Raw genomic sequence first — 14343 nt, forward strand, 5'->3', positions numbered from 1 at the left:
ACCATATAAAACTAAATACATAGACCTGTTAAATAATTTGTTACAACCCTAAACCAGTTAAAACATGTCTTTTACTCAAAGATACAACTCTGTGTTCACTTGAAAAGCATTTTCACATTTGTTAACTAAGAATATATCAGCCTAAGCCATAAAATTGCAATAGTCCACTGGCCTTATTTTTAATCTGGGGCTTTCTGCCTTAAAAAATCTGTTTTATGATTGATCAAAATCAAACAAAATCTAACTTAATTCCTTACTGAAAAAAAGCCTCAGTCTTAAAAATCTACCATGGTTGTGAGATGCTGCTCCTTTAACAAGGTTATATTGTTCAGAGAAGTCATAAAAGACAGACTTCAAAAGTCTTAGTTGAAGGATTTTAGGGCCAATATTGCCTCAGGCAAAAGGTTCTTTGAAAAAAGCACTTGTACAATAAAAGGGGAGTGGCCAATTCTCCCAGCTCAGGTTCTCTCTACTTTGGTTTGTTTAGCAAGCAGTAGTGTTTTAAAGCTGCTGGACCCAAAGAAACAGGTCCAGGCTGGTACTCTCTCTCTGAGATCTCTCCTATAAGACCCTTTGTTTGATTTTTACCTTTTGTGCCAAGGGCTGTTTATGGGGATTGTTACAAGTATTTGGAAAAGCATCATTAAGTTGGGATAATATGTTGATTTCTGGATAGGTTGTTATTCTCTATTCTGTTCTGTTTTATTTGTGTTTCATTTAGTAATTTTGTAAATACATTCAGTTTGTTTAAAAGTAAGTGGATAGGCCAGCTGCATCACTCCTGGAATATCCACATTATACCTGCTTAAAACAACTGGGTCACTTTCTTGAAATGTTTTGAGGGGGTCGGGCCTGATCCATAACATTTTTGCCATAATTATATAAATTATTTTCTGAAGTTTAATACTGTAGTTGTGCATCTTATCCTTCAACTCAAGGTGAAAGTTATTAGGTTATGATTGCTATTCTCCAGAGAATCTCTTAATATTAAATTACTAATTAACACTTACACTATTAGCACTAAGACTAAATGCAAGATTGCTTCCCAGTTTGATTCCATTATGTTGTAAGAACATAGAATATAGGAGCAGAATTAGGCCATTTGACCAATCGACTCTGCTCTATCATTTGATCATAGCTGATATGTTGCCCAAATCATTCTCTTGTCCTTTCTCTTTAAGCCTTGACCCCCTTACCAATGAAGAATCCATCTATCCCTGACTTAAATACACAAAATGACTTGGTCTGCACAGCCCCCTGCGACAGAGAGTCCCACAGATTCACCAATCTGAATAAATGCCTCCTCGTCTCAGTTCTACAGCGTTGTCCCTTCACTGAGGTTGTGGCCTTGGGTCCTAGTCTCTCCTACAAGTGTAAACATCATCTCCATGTCCCCTCTATTCAGGCCTCTCAATATTCTGTAAGTTTCAATCAGATCAGCCCCCAGTCTTTCTAAACTCCTTTGAGTACAGACCTCAGAGTCCTCAAGCATTCCTGTGACATTCCCTTCATCCCCAGGGTCATTCTTATAAACCTCCCCAGGCTCCCCCTACCACCACCCCCCAGCCAACCCGATACCTGCACATCCTTCCTTAGATATGGGCCCCAAACTGCTCTCAATATTCCAGATGCAGTCTGACCAGAGCCTTATACACCCGCAGCAATATATCTCTACTGATATATTCTAGCCCGTTTGAAATGAATGCTAACATTGCATTTGCCTTCGTAACTGCCAACTGAACCTGCATGTTAATCTTAAAATCCTGAAGTAAGACTTGCAAGTTTCTTTGTGCTTCAGATTTCCAAAGTTATTTAAAAATAGTATATGCCTCTATTCTTCCTACTAAAGTGCATAATTTCTCACTTTGCCACATTATATTCCATCTGCCGCTTCTTTTCCCATACTCCTAGCCTGTCCCAAGTCCTTCTGCAACCTCCTGGTTTCCTCAACACTAGCTGCCCCTATCTCTGTAATCTACAAACTGAACAACAATACCTTCAGTTCTTTTGTCCAGATTGTTAAGGTATAATGTGAATTGTAGTGGTCCAAGCATTGACTCCTGCAGAACTCCATTAGTCATTGGCTGTCCGTTCTGAAAAATGCACCTTTATCCCTAATCTCTGCGTTCTGCCAGTAAACCGAACCTCTGTCTATGTCAGTGCCTTTCCCCGAACAGGTTACCTTATTTATTGTTTCATCAGGAACCTGTCTCCAGTGCATTCATGAACAGCAACTCCAATTTTATTTGTTCAGTTTGGCGACCTAGGCATCTGAAATTTCCCGTGCTGTGAAATTGCACATGAATATCTCCCTGCTCATAAGATGATTCTTAAAGCCTTCTTGACCATGCTTTAGTTTGCATTGTCTTTCCTTTTGACTAATGTTTATAAAGAGATGAATGCTTTCGTATATTAAAAGCAATAAATAAATGCAGTTCAATACACACGGATACTCAATTTACAATTTGACTTACGAACACTCATATTTAAGAACACAATTCCATACAGGTGCGTAATTTTAGAGATCTTATGAATATTTCCTGTGCTCATGAGCAGCTGCTTTAGATTGTCCTGTGTTGTGTTTTGTAGTATGTACAAATTGATTTGCAAACAGTCTCCAGAGCAGAGTCCATTTTGAAACCTGGGGAGAGTCAAAAGGAATATTTAATGAAAATTTTAAGATTTCCTCTTTGAAATGGGGAAAACTATCCTATACCTTTTGAGGTCGCTTTTTCAAAAGCTTTTTCAGTGTTAGATCTCATTGTCTTCAAGTCATCCATTAGCATGTACACAGTTAATTTGTTTTGCTCAGCCTGACAGTATATTTATATACATGATTTTATTTTGGAATCTGTCACTGAATTTTGGAAATTAATAAGAGCAAGTCACTACCTTTTAGGAGTTGAAACTTGAATGAGAAAAAAAACAGTAGAAATAAACTAATATTGAGAACAACCTAGAAGTAGTCTTGCCATCTGCTCTTTCTACTGAGAATATGTTGAGTAGACAACAGTTAAGAGAAAGTGATGTCTTTGTTTGAGAAATACATGGATGAAATACAACTCCTCTATGTTATACCGAGTTTGATGAGTCACTGCTGTCAATGAAATATGATCAGGGAGTTGCTAGCTGTGCTCATTTAACTAGTTGCATCAAAGATATCTCATCAGCTTGCTGCTTTTGCACTTTAAATAGCAGTGCGTGCACTAAAATAAATTGCTGAAATCTACACAGCAAAAGCGACTTATTCAAATTCTCTAACTTGAAATGTTAGATGGCTGAAGTTAATAGCATGTGCATCAAACTTTTTTGTAACCTGTTCATCATATAATGATCAAACACAAAAGAGATCAATTTGCCCATCTGGCCTATGCTGGAACTGATCTTTTCCATCATATATTTATCTAAATTCTTTTTTCAAGATGTTGGCCTGATTTTGATGGTTGGTGGCTAAGTAGTAGCAGTTACTATTGACTTAAGCATGAGGTAACAGTGTTTTATCAAGCAAGCAACACACAATCTTTTGAGGAATTCTCATAAACAGCAAGGCAAGAAGTAACAAGCAGAATTTGTCATTTTTTAAATGGATTTACAGAAAGTAGAATAAAAGTTGGGACGTATGTATGGGAATCAAGATAAAGGTGCTATAATTTTTGCAGTTTATTACTTGAAAAACCTATAGAATTTATTTTGTCATTGCAATGGCAACGTCTGGCATTGCACAAATATCAAATGAACTTTATGAACTGAATGATTATTCAGTAATGGCTATGACTTTGAATGCAATTTTTAAAAAAAAAATAGGTATTCTTTCAACAGGATGTAACTGTTTAAAGGGTTTTTTTTAGGGTGGGCTGTATAGCTTAGTGATTTTTAATTAGCTTCCATCATTGAGGATTTCAGCAGCCTATCCTGTTGAAATCACTGACAGCAACTTCTAGATTTCTCTGTGTAACTCCGCATGTGGATGTCAAAAGCTGCTGTTAGTTGTACAGTTATCATACTGAGAGCTGAATATTTTACTGTCATTACAGATGTAAGTGCAGAACCCGACTAAATCTGCTCCCACTATCCTTCCAAGCAGTGCATTTCACATCTTCACTTGCTTTGTCAATTTTGTTTTCCCAATGCTGTAGCTGATTCATTACCTTGAATCTGTCATTTTACCAACTCTCCGAGCATATTTCTCCTTTTATTTCCTATTAAAGAAGACTTCCCATGATATTTGTGCTATCAGTTCTCCCTTTAGTTTTTTCTGTTTAAAGAAGGACAACTCCAATTTCTCTTGTCTCATCAGGTAACTGAAGTCATTCATCCCTGATGCCACCCTAATGAGTTTTCTGTGTATTTTGTCTGTGATCTTAACATTGTTCCTAAACTGTGATTGATATTCAGAGTTGGACCTCATAGTTCTGCTGGGCCTTAATGTGATAATGTACTCTTTTTGCCCCCTCTTTATCAAACCAAGAAAAGACTGTCAACAGCTTTCTCAACTTGTTCTTCCAATGTAAGGGATGAATGTCTATATACATTCAGGTCACTGTTCCCGCAACCCCTTTTACGCTCTCCCATTTAGTTTACATTGCCTTTTCTCATTTTTCTCACAAAATGAATTACATTTAGGTAAGCTTAACACCCACAAGACATGATTATAGACCATGCAAAACTGGTCTTTATTTCAGAAACATTATGAATATTCAATGAATCAAACATGTAATTACACTTCTAATCATTATTTTTGATTTTAATCCTTAAGTTGCACTAATGAAGTAGTCTTATCTTTCATTGCTAAGCCAAAGCCTGCATGCAAGTTTCTGAGTGATGCTTTGACTAATTCTAATTATTGAAGCATTCATTTACTTTTCCCTCTGGTAACAGCTGTTCCAATAAATGGTATCAATGGCTATTCCAGACAGGCTTTGTCTTGTAACATAGTGGCCATCCTTTCAGTTTACTTTTCTTTCTACAGGGGCGAAGTTAGTAAAGCGTGGGCATTGACGGAAAGCCACCAATATAGTAAAACCTTTTCAGGCCACCAGATTTTTTTGTTAAGAATCTTCCTTTAAAATATGCTTTTACATATATGAAATAGAAAATGGACTAACACTATAATGCATTTGAACATTCTTTTTTGGAAGCAGATGTTGATAATGAATAATGTTTGTGTTTCATGCAGTCCTCCCCATTCAGAAGGAAAGGCTGTTTCTGGGACCTTGCCTCCAGTCAAATCCAAGGCAAACTTTATTGAAGCAGACAAATATTTTCTCCCTTTCGAGTTGGCATGTCAGTCGAAGTGTCCCCGCATAGTCAGCACGTCTCTTGACTGTTTACAGGTTTGTATTGCTGTACTTGGGTCTGAAGTATAAACAAGTCGGATGGTTGAAAAAAAACTGGGAGGAAGCTGTAAATAATGGCTTGCAAAATGAAGTTTTTGTTTGATGTAATTTATATTGCAGTGTAAACTCTCTTCCATTATTATCTATTAGAAATCACTGACAAGCCACAGCTGCGAATGATAGTAGAAAGTACACTTTCAGGTATTACAGATATTTATGAGCAAGCAGTTAGCACGAAGTCTTTATCTCTTTCCCTGAGCCAGTGTGTAGAAGTTTAGTTTGAAATATCTCTCTCGGTACATTTTAATGCATCTTGGGTTTTTGTCCAGTAGTTGCACATAGTACAGAGGAACGCCGATTATCCGAGGGACACGGTTGGGGAGTATTTCGTTTGGTTAATCAAATTCCAGATAATCTAATGCCGGATAACATAGTTAACCAAGCATTGGGACCATGCGATCTTGTTCACATAATCTGAAATTCGATTAATCAAGTGCCAAGTAATTGAGGTACCTCTGTATATGAACTTCATCAGAGTGATTTTGCAGAATGTTGACTTGCATATGATGTGCCAGCCTGCACTTCCTTCCCATCAAGGTCATGGTTGGATGCTGTTTGCCATTTAACAATACATGGCCTATTCGTGTTGCTTGTTGATGGGATATTTAATTACCCTAATCCACCGAGATTCCTCAAAATGTGGATATATAGTACAGAAGGAGGCAACTCAATCCATTAAACCTGTGTGCTGTCTCTTTGGAAAAAGCTAATCCCATTTCCCCCTATCTTTTTCCAGAATCCAGATTTTCTTTTTGTTTTCATGTACATAAGCAGTTTCCTTTTTTTAAGTTATATTGCACCTGCTTTCAACATCTTTTGACATACTCCAGATCATAACTAGCTGCATGAAAATTTTCATTTCCAATGTGGTACTTGGCTAATTTATCTTAAAGCAGTGTCCTCAGTAACATCATATCCTCAACATATTGATATTGTTACCAATGAAGCTTTTCAAAATCTTTGAAAGTTTTAAAACATCTATTTAACTTCCCTTAATCACCTCTGCTTTAAAGAAAAGAATCTTAGTTTCCATAATCTCTTCACATAACAGAAATTCCCACATCCCTGATACTGTTATAGTAAACATCCTCTGCATGTTCTTCAAAACCTTGGCAATCTTCCTAAAATATGATCGGTAGGTTGAATGCAATGTTCCCAGCTGAGGGGTGATCAGTTTCATGCAACATGGTACTCATATCTTTTATTTACTGGACTGAATATATCCGCAAACTGTATTATATGTTTTCAAGCGTAAACTTAGGATACAATAAGAAAAGAGAGGGTACTTAAAAGATTGGCATTTCAAAACACTACCATGTGTTATGATTGTGTAGATGTCCTGTACCTTTAAGAGAGTTGGAAAGCTAGCAAGGCCTGCCTGAACAAGGTACCAATGTAACATTTGGTCGAAACAGCTTGCAGCAGCTGGGTTACCATGAGACACAAAACAAATTCAAATTTGGCCAATCAGTTTAAATGATGCCCCAAGATACCAAAATCCAATCAAGTTTGAATTTAGTATTTTGATAATATTAAAACCAATGAAACAGTCTGGTGTTTTGGGGTATAAAACTGGACATTTTTGAACAGTTGAGAGAGAACTGCCAGGCCACCAACCTGTATAGACAACCAACAGAACAGCTGTCTGAGAGGTACCTGGCTATCAGAAGTTTGCGTAGCAGAACATCGAAAAGACGACAGAGGAAAATCTGCAGAGGAAGATACAAAGAGAAGATCCGACCACTGACTGATTTTGAAAGTTGAATTTCTTTTTTAAATTTTAATCAGGATTTCTTATTGGACCAGTATTGTAGAGTGGGAGGTAAAAGGTAGGTTGAAGAGAAAGGGGTTGCAATTAGTTGTTATTTTTAATATTTTCTTTGGACTTAAAGAATAAAGTTGTTAATTTTTACTTTAAATAGTGACCTCTGGGATGAACCTTTGCCTCTCTAATTTTAACGAATTACAGCATAAAGTGAATCTTTTCTGTATGGCTGGTTTAAATTAGCAGAGGTTTACCCCGTGTGGTAGCACACTTTTCCTGGCTAACATTTTTGTCTCCGGTTTGCTGCAGTTCTGTAGTGAAGCTTGGTGCAAACTGGAAGAACAGCATCTCATTTTCCATTGGCCATTCTTTATCTCTCATTCTCACTCTCACTCTCCCTCTCTCCCCACCCCCCCCGCTCACCTTCAATGACACTCGCTTGCCCACTTGCCCGCACTCATGCTAGCTCACACTCACTTTGGATTGCTTACAGTCACTCTCGCTCGCTCGCCCGCGCTCTCTGTCGCTCGCTCGCCCGCGCTCTCTGTCGCTCGCTCGCCCGCGCTCTCTGTCGCTCGCTCGCCCGCGCTCTCTGTCGCTCGCTCGCCCGCGCTCTCTGTCGCTCGCTCGCCCGCGCTCTCTGTCGCTCGCTCGCCCGCGCTCTCTGTCGCTCGCTCGCCCGCGCTCTCTGTCGCTCGCTCGCCCGCGCTCTCTGTCGCTCGCTCGCCCGCGCTCTCTGTCGCTCGCTCGCCCGCGCTCTCTGTCGCTCGCTCGCCCGCGCTCTCTGTCGCTCGCTCGCCCGCGCTCTCTCTCGCTCGCTCGCCCGCGCTCTCTGTCGCTCGCTCGCCCGCGCTCTCTGTCGCTCGCTCGCCCGCGCTCTCTCTCGCTCGCTCGCCCGCGCTCTCTCTCGCTCGCTCGCCCGCGCTCTCTCTCGCTCGCTCGCCCGCGCTCTCTCTCGCTCGCTCGCCCGCGCTCTCTCTCGCTCGCTCGCCCGCGCTCTCTCTCGCTCGCTCGCCCGCGCTCTCTCTCGCTCGCTCGCCCGCGCTCTCTCTCGCTCGCTCGCCCGCGCTCTCTCTCGCTCGCCCGCCCGCGCTCTCTCTCGCTCGCCCGCCCGCGCTCTCTCTCGCTCGCCCGCCCGCGCTCTCTCTCGCTCGCCCGCCCGCGCTCTCTCTCGCTCGCCCGCCCGCGCTCTCTCTCGCTCGCCCGCCCGCGCTCTCTCTCGCTCGCCCGCCCGCGCTCTCTCTCGCTCGCCCGCCCGCGCTCTCTCTCGCTCGCCCGCCCGCGCTCTCTCTCGCTCGCCCGCCCGCGCTCTCTCTCGCTCGCCCGCCCGCGCTCTCTCTCGCTCGCCCGCCCGCGCTCTCTCTCGCTCGCCCGCCCGCGCTCTCTCTCGCTCGCCCGCCCGCGCTCTCTCTCGCTCGCCCGCCCGCGCTCTCTCTCGCTCGCCCGCCCGCGCTCTCTCTCGCTCGCCCGCCCGCGCTCTCTCTCGCTCGCCCGCCCGCGCTCTCTCTCGCTCGCCCGCCCGCGCTCTCTCTCGCTCGCCCGCCCGCGCTCTCTCTCGCTCGCCCGCCCGCGCTCTCTCTCGCTCGCCCGCCCGCGCTCTCTCTCGCTCGCCCGCCCGCGCTCTCTCTCGCTCGCCCGCCCGCGCTCTCTCTCGCTCGCCCGCCCGCGCTCTCTCTCGCTCGCCCGCCCGCGCTCTCTCTCGCTCGCCCGCCCGCGCTCTCTCTCGCTCGCCCGCCCGCGCTCTCTCTCGCTCGCCCGCCCGCGCTCTCTCTCGCTCGCCCGCCCGCGCTCTCTCTCGCTCGCCCGCCCGCGCTCTCTCTCGCTCGCCCGCCCGCGCTCTCTCTCGCTCGCCCGCCCGCGCTCTCTCTCGCTCGCCCGCCCGCGCTCTCTCTCGCTCGCCCGCCCGCGCTCTCTCTCGCTCGCCCGCCCGCGCTCTCTCTCGCTCGCCCGCCCGCGCTCTCTCTCGCTCGCCCGCCCGCGCTCTCTCTCGCTCGCCCGCCCGCGCTCTCTCTCGCTCGCCCGCCCGCGCTCTCTCTCGCTCGCCCGCCCGCGCTCTCTCTCGCTCGCCCGCCCGCGCTCTCTCTCGCTCTCTCGCTCGCCCGCGCTCTCTCTCGCTCGCTCGCCCGCCCGCGCTCTCTCTCGCTCGCCCGCCCGCGCTCTCTCTCGCTCGCCCGCCCGCGCTCTCTCTCGCTCGCCCGCCCGCGCTCTCTCTCGCTCGCCCGCCCGCGCTCTCTCTCGCTCGCCCGCCCGCGCTCTCTCTCGCTCGCCCGCCCGCGCTCTCTCTCGCTCGCCCGCCCGCGCTCTCTCTCGCTCGCCCGCCCGCGCTCTCTCTCGCTCGCCCGCCCGCGCTCTCTCTCGCTCGCCCGCCCGCGCTCTCTCTCGCTCGCCCGCCCGCGCTCTCTCTCGCTCGCCCGCCCGCGCTCTCTCTCGCTCGCCCGCCCGCGCTCTCTCGCTCGCTCGCCCGCCCGCGCTCTCTCTCGCTCGCTCGCCCGCCCGCGCTCCCTCCCTCCCCCTCCCCGCTCGCGCTCCCTCCCGGCCCTCCCTTCTCGCCCGCCCGCGCTCCCTCCCCTCCCCCTCCCCTCTCGCCCGCCCGCGCTCCCTCCCCTCCCCCTCCCCCTCCCCCTCCCCTCTCGCCCGCCTGCGCTCCCTCCTCTCCCCCTCCCCGCTCGCTCACCTGCCTGTGCTCCCTTTTTCACTCCCCTCTCGCCCGCCCGCGCTCCCTCCCGGCCCTCCCCTCTCGCCCGCCCGCGCTCCCTCCCCTCCTCCTCCCCGCTCGCCCGCCCGCGCTCCCTCCCCTCCCCCTCCCCTCTCCTCTCCCTCCCCCTTCCCGCTCGCCCGCCCGCACTCCCTCCCTCCCCCCTCCCCGCTCACTCACCTGCCTGTGCTCCCTTATTCACTCCCCTCTCGCCCGTCCGCGCTCCCTCCCTCACTCACCCACCTGCGTTCTGTCTCGTTCACCCGCTTGCTCGCATGCCCATTTGTCCTTGCTCTCACTCGTCCGCCCACACTTGCTCGACGCCCTCCCCTCTGTCGCTCACTCTCACTGTCGCACTGTCTCTCACTTACTCTCATTCTCACTGCCCCTCTAGCTCACCCGTGCTCCCTCTCGCTCGCTCGCTCACCTGCCTGCGCTCCCTTCCGTTTGTTTGTCCTCCCACTCGCTCGTCCTCCCATGCTCACTTCCTCCCAACAGTCCTTTCTCCCACTATGCCCATGATTAGCCAACTACAGTCACTTCTCAATAAAGGTTGCTAGCCCCAGAATGTTAACATTTTTTGTCCATGAATGCAGTCACTACATGAACCAGAACCACATAGAATGAAGGAAGTGAGGGCTGCAATTGTGGAGGGTGCTTACTGTCATTTTAAGTTCTCCTTAAATTTGGGGCTGTTGCCAGAGGACTGAGGGATTGCAAATATGCTCTATTTAAGAGAAAAGGGAAACCCTGTCAATTACAACCTAATGTCAGTGAATGGAGAAAGCTTTATAAATTTTTTTAAAATCCAGCAAATGTGTAGTTGGGCAATCAAAGGAAAGTTGGCAAATTGTGTTCGATAAACTTGGTTGAGTTTGTTGATGAAATAACAGAGGGGGTTGATAAAGGTAATTTGGTTGATGTGTGTAGGGACTTTCAAAAGGCATTTACCAAAATAGCCCACTATAGACGTGTAAACAAAACAGAAGCTCCTTGGATCAAAGGACAGTAGCTGTATGGATGGAGCAGTAGTGCTTCAGACTGCATGGAAATGTGTGGTAGTATTCCCCAGGGGTACAGTGGAGTTCTCCAAGGGTTGAAATGAGGAGTATTGCTGTTTTTGAAATATTAATGACCTAGATGTGGCAGACACTGCGTAGCATTGATTAAACAAGGAAATTTAAGGAAGATAGGAATAGGCATTAGAAGGGAATATATAGGTTGCTGAAATGGGCAGACACATGACCAATGTAATGTATCATGGCAAAGTATAAATAAAGTTGGAACAATAAGGAGAGAGGGAGTATAGAGTGAATCATAGAACACTGAAGTGAGTCCAGAGAGAGACATGGCTGTGTGTATAAAATTCTTATAGTTGCAGGATAAGTTTAGAAACCTGTTTTTTTTTGAAAAACACAATTGGGAGCGTTGCCTTTATTGATTTTTGTATGACATTCACTAATTAATGCTCTTGTGTTAAATATTTCTCAATGACAGGCTTGGTCTTGGCTGAAATGTTGTGTTCAATATTGGACACCATATTATGGAAGGATGTCAAGGCCTGAGAGAGGGGATGCAAGAGAGAGAATAGAAACCAAAGCAAAATTATGCAGATACTGGAAATTTGCAATAAAAACAAAATGTTGGAAATAAGAGGTTCAGAGACACTAAAGCAATAAATGTAGGACCTTTGGCAGTCTATGATGTGATATCAGGACAACTTATTAAACAACAAGTTATACTGAAATCAAGGCAATTAAGGTCCCAGTTCATATGACTGTTACTTCCCATTATCTGTAGGAGCAATAGATGGCTTGCAACACTTTCATGTTTTTTCCTTATGTCTTCCTCCAATCTATACAACAAAGTTCTCTGAATACATTTTTTAAAAATCTTCTGCAGGCAGGAGTTCTTCCTGTGTTTTTGTCTACGTTAGATAAAAACAAGGACTGCAGTTGCTGAAAACCAGAGTTTAGATTAGAGTGGTGCTAGAAAAGCACAGGAGGTCAGGCAGCATCCGAGGAGCAGGAAAATTGGCGTTTTGGGGGAAAAGCCCTTCATCAGGAATACATTAGCTCATCAGACGTCATCATGACCCATGGTCATGACACAAAGACAGTATTGTTGAATCTATTGGCCAACCATCCATTCATGTATGTGATTTAGGTAAATTTGAGTGATGTAAGCAGTGCTCCCTCGCACATCTAAATTAACAATTAATCTGCTAGGAACTCATACAAAATAGAAAAAAAAGGGAATTTGTAACGCATACAAATTGTGAAAAAAACAGTATGATAAGGTTCCCAATTCCACAGCATGTCAAGAGGGAAACTGTTAACATGTCAGGTTGATTTCAGCCTTCATTCCTGATGAAGGGCTTTTGCCCAAAACATCGATTTTCCTGCTCCTTAGATGCTGCCTGACCTGCACCACTCTAATCTAGACTTTGATTTCCAGCATCTACAGTCCTATTTCAGGTTGATGAGAGATTTGGTCTCGTTGATAAGGCTATCGACCTGAAATATTTGCTCATTTTCTCTCACCCCATATGCTACCAAACCTGAGTGTTTTCAGCATTTCATGTTTCTAGTAAATAGATATGAATTGAGACAAGGGGCATCAGTTTTACAAATACACTAGAGACCTTGTGGTTTCCTTTGTGAAGTAACCGATATTGATAGTTGATTTACTCAAGTTTTGAAATGATGAAAGCTTTTCAAAGCACAAATAAGTAGGAGCTGGATCCGTGGAAAAATGGTTGCTAACAAAAGGACTCAGTTAAGGTGAATGTCAATCATAATTTGGAGATGCCGGTCTTGGTAAATGTCAAAGCAGCCTATTATTCAATCTCCATTGAGACCAATAACCTTCAAGTTATGGTCTCCCAACATTTTTAGTTTAAATATCACCCTAGATCTACCCCGAAAAAAAACCAGAATAGTTTATTTTTAGTACAATTATTATTACTGTCCATTAGTAGATATCAAGTCTCCTAGGCTGACCATTACCTATTCCATTCTCTGTCCAACTGCTGTTATCTCAATCCCGGCTCCATCTCCACATATCATTTACTCCTCCACCCCTACTTCAACATGATATATCAACTTTTTCCTAGCTACAGTCAGTTCTGAAGAAGAGTTACTGGACTCAAAACGTTAACTCTGTTTTCTCTTCACAGATGCTGCCAGATATGCTAAATTTTTCCAGCAATTTCTGTTTTTATTTTAGATTTCCAGCATCCGCAGTTCTTGTTTTTTTTTTAACGGCTGTGTCTTGGTCTGACTTTCATCATTTTGCGTAGTAATTTTCTCCAGATCAACTCCACAGCTTGTAAATCAAATATCAAATCCAATTTAGTGGCCAACCCAACAATATTTACTCGAAGGAATAGATTTGAAACAAATCTGGTGACTTGTTCCGTAACAGCAAATTCCTGAAATCACCTGTTGAATTCCTCTGACAGCCAATTCAGAAGTGCACAGATGTTTTCTGAACCATTTATTCTTGTGCTGAATTCTTTTCTGAGTATTTTCTCCAGATTCAGGAAGTGTTGCAGCATTTAGTTATTTGACTGGGAGAGCTACAGATTCCGTTCCAATTTAACTACATTCACAAGGGGATCAGCGATTGAGGGAGAATGTAGGAGAAAATAGGTTGAGAAAAATATCAGCCATATCTGAAAACTATCAGAAAAATATCAAAAGATGGATTAGACTCTGGATCGAATGGCCTGATTCTGCTCCTATATCTAATGGCCTTATGGTTTTACATTATTCATCATTGGGAGGCACTAATTGGAGGAAATATTAGACGGAAAGCTGTCATTACGTTCTCTTGCTGTTAGGTTTCAAATGCCGTTGAAAACATTCTACAAAGGTAATTTACCTCTGGAGCAACTGATCAATATTTTTACAAGATTGATTTGAATTTGATGTTATTTATTCAAAGTGATGTGTCAAGATTTCTTATTTATGAGCCTTTTAAATCATTTAACGACACAGATTTTTCTTATTGTAGGCAAGTTATACTTTTAAAATATGGAAATAAACTGTTTCTTGTTACTTGTGCTTCTCCACTGCTTTACTTCCCTACTTTCTGGTTCCTATAGCAAACAGTTCAGTTATCCCCAGCTAACGATCAGTTCCTTCCCCATTTTACTTTTCTGACCGGGTAACCTCTAGGACCAAAACAGTGTCAGGATTATCCTTGGGATATTTTAGCACTAATTCTAGTTTAGGAAGATTTGCTACCCTCCTTTAACTCTTTTTGAATTCAGTCTGACCGTGAGCATCCATCTGTGTTGGAGTCAGCATTTACTCTGCTCGAGTCATAGACCTGACTGTTCCTGCCCATTACTCTCTCATTCTCAGTTGGATACAGGCCATGCAAGTCAAATCTGCACCTGTTGCCATTCCTGTGTTTAAAAGCAGCCCACACTCCTCATGCCGATCTATGCCGTTTTCCTCATGGCCACATGAAGCATGTCA

At 44.8% G+C, this 14343-nt stretch overlaps 1 protein-coding gene across 3 annotated transcripts in view; it reads left to right on the plus strand.

Annotated features, from left to right (window-relative positions):
* The window catches only part of arfgef1 (ADP-ribosylation factor guanine nucleotide-exchange factor 1 (brefeldin A-inhibited)), a 192469-nt gene that overhangs the window by 46292 nt on the left and 131834 nt on the right, over positions 1-14343 (plus strand). For all 3 annotated transcript variants that reach the window (XM_072571482.1, XM_072571483.1, XM_072571484.1), the window contains exon 3: positions 5177-5333. In XM_072571482.1, the coding sequence (XP_072427583.1) occupies positions 5177-5333 (157 nt within the window). The remainder of the gene's footprint in view (positions 1-5176; positions 5334-14343) is intronic.

This window comes from Chiloscyllium punctatum, chromosome 5 (genome assembly GCF_047496795.1).
Source record: "Chiloscyllium punctatum isolate Juve2018m chromosome 5, sChiPun1.3, whole genome shotgun sequence".
NCBI lineage: Eukaryota > Metazoa > Chordata > Chondrichthyes > Orectolobiformes > Hemiscylliidae > Chiloscyllium > Chiloscyllium punctatum.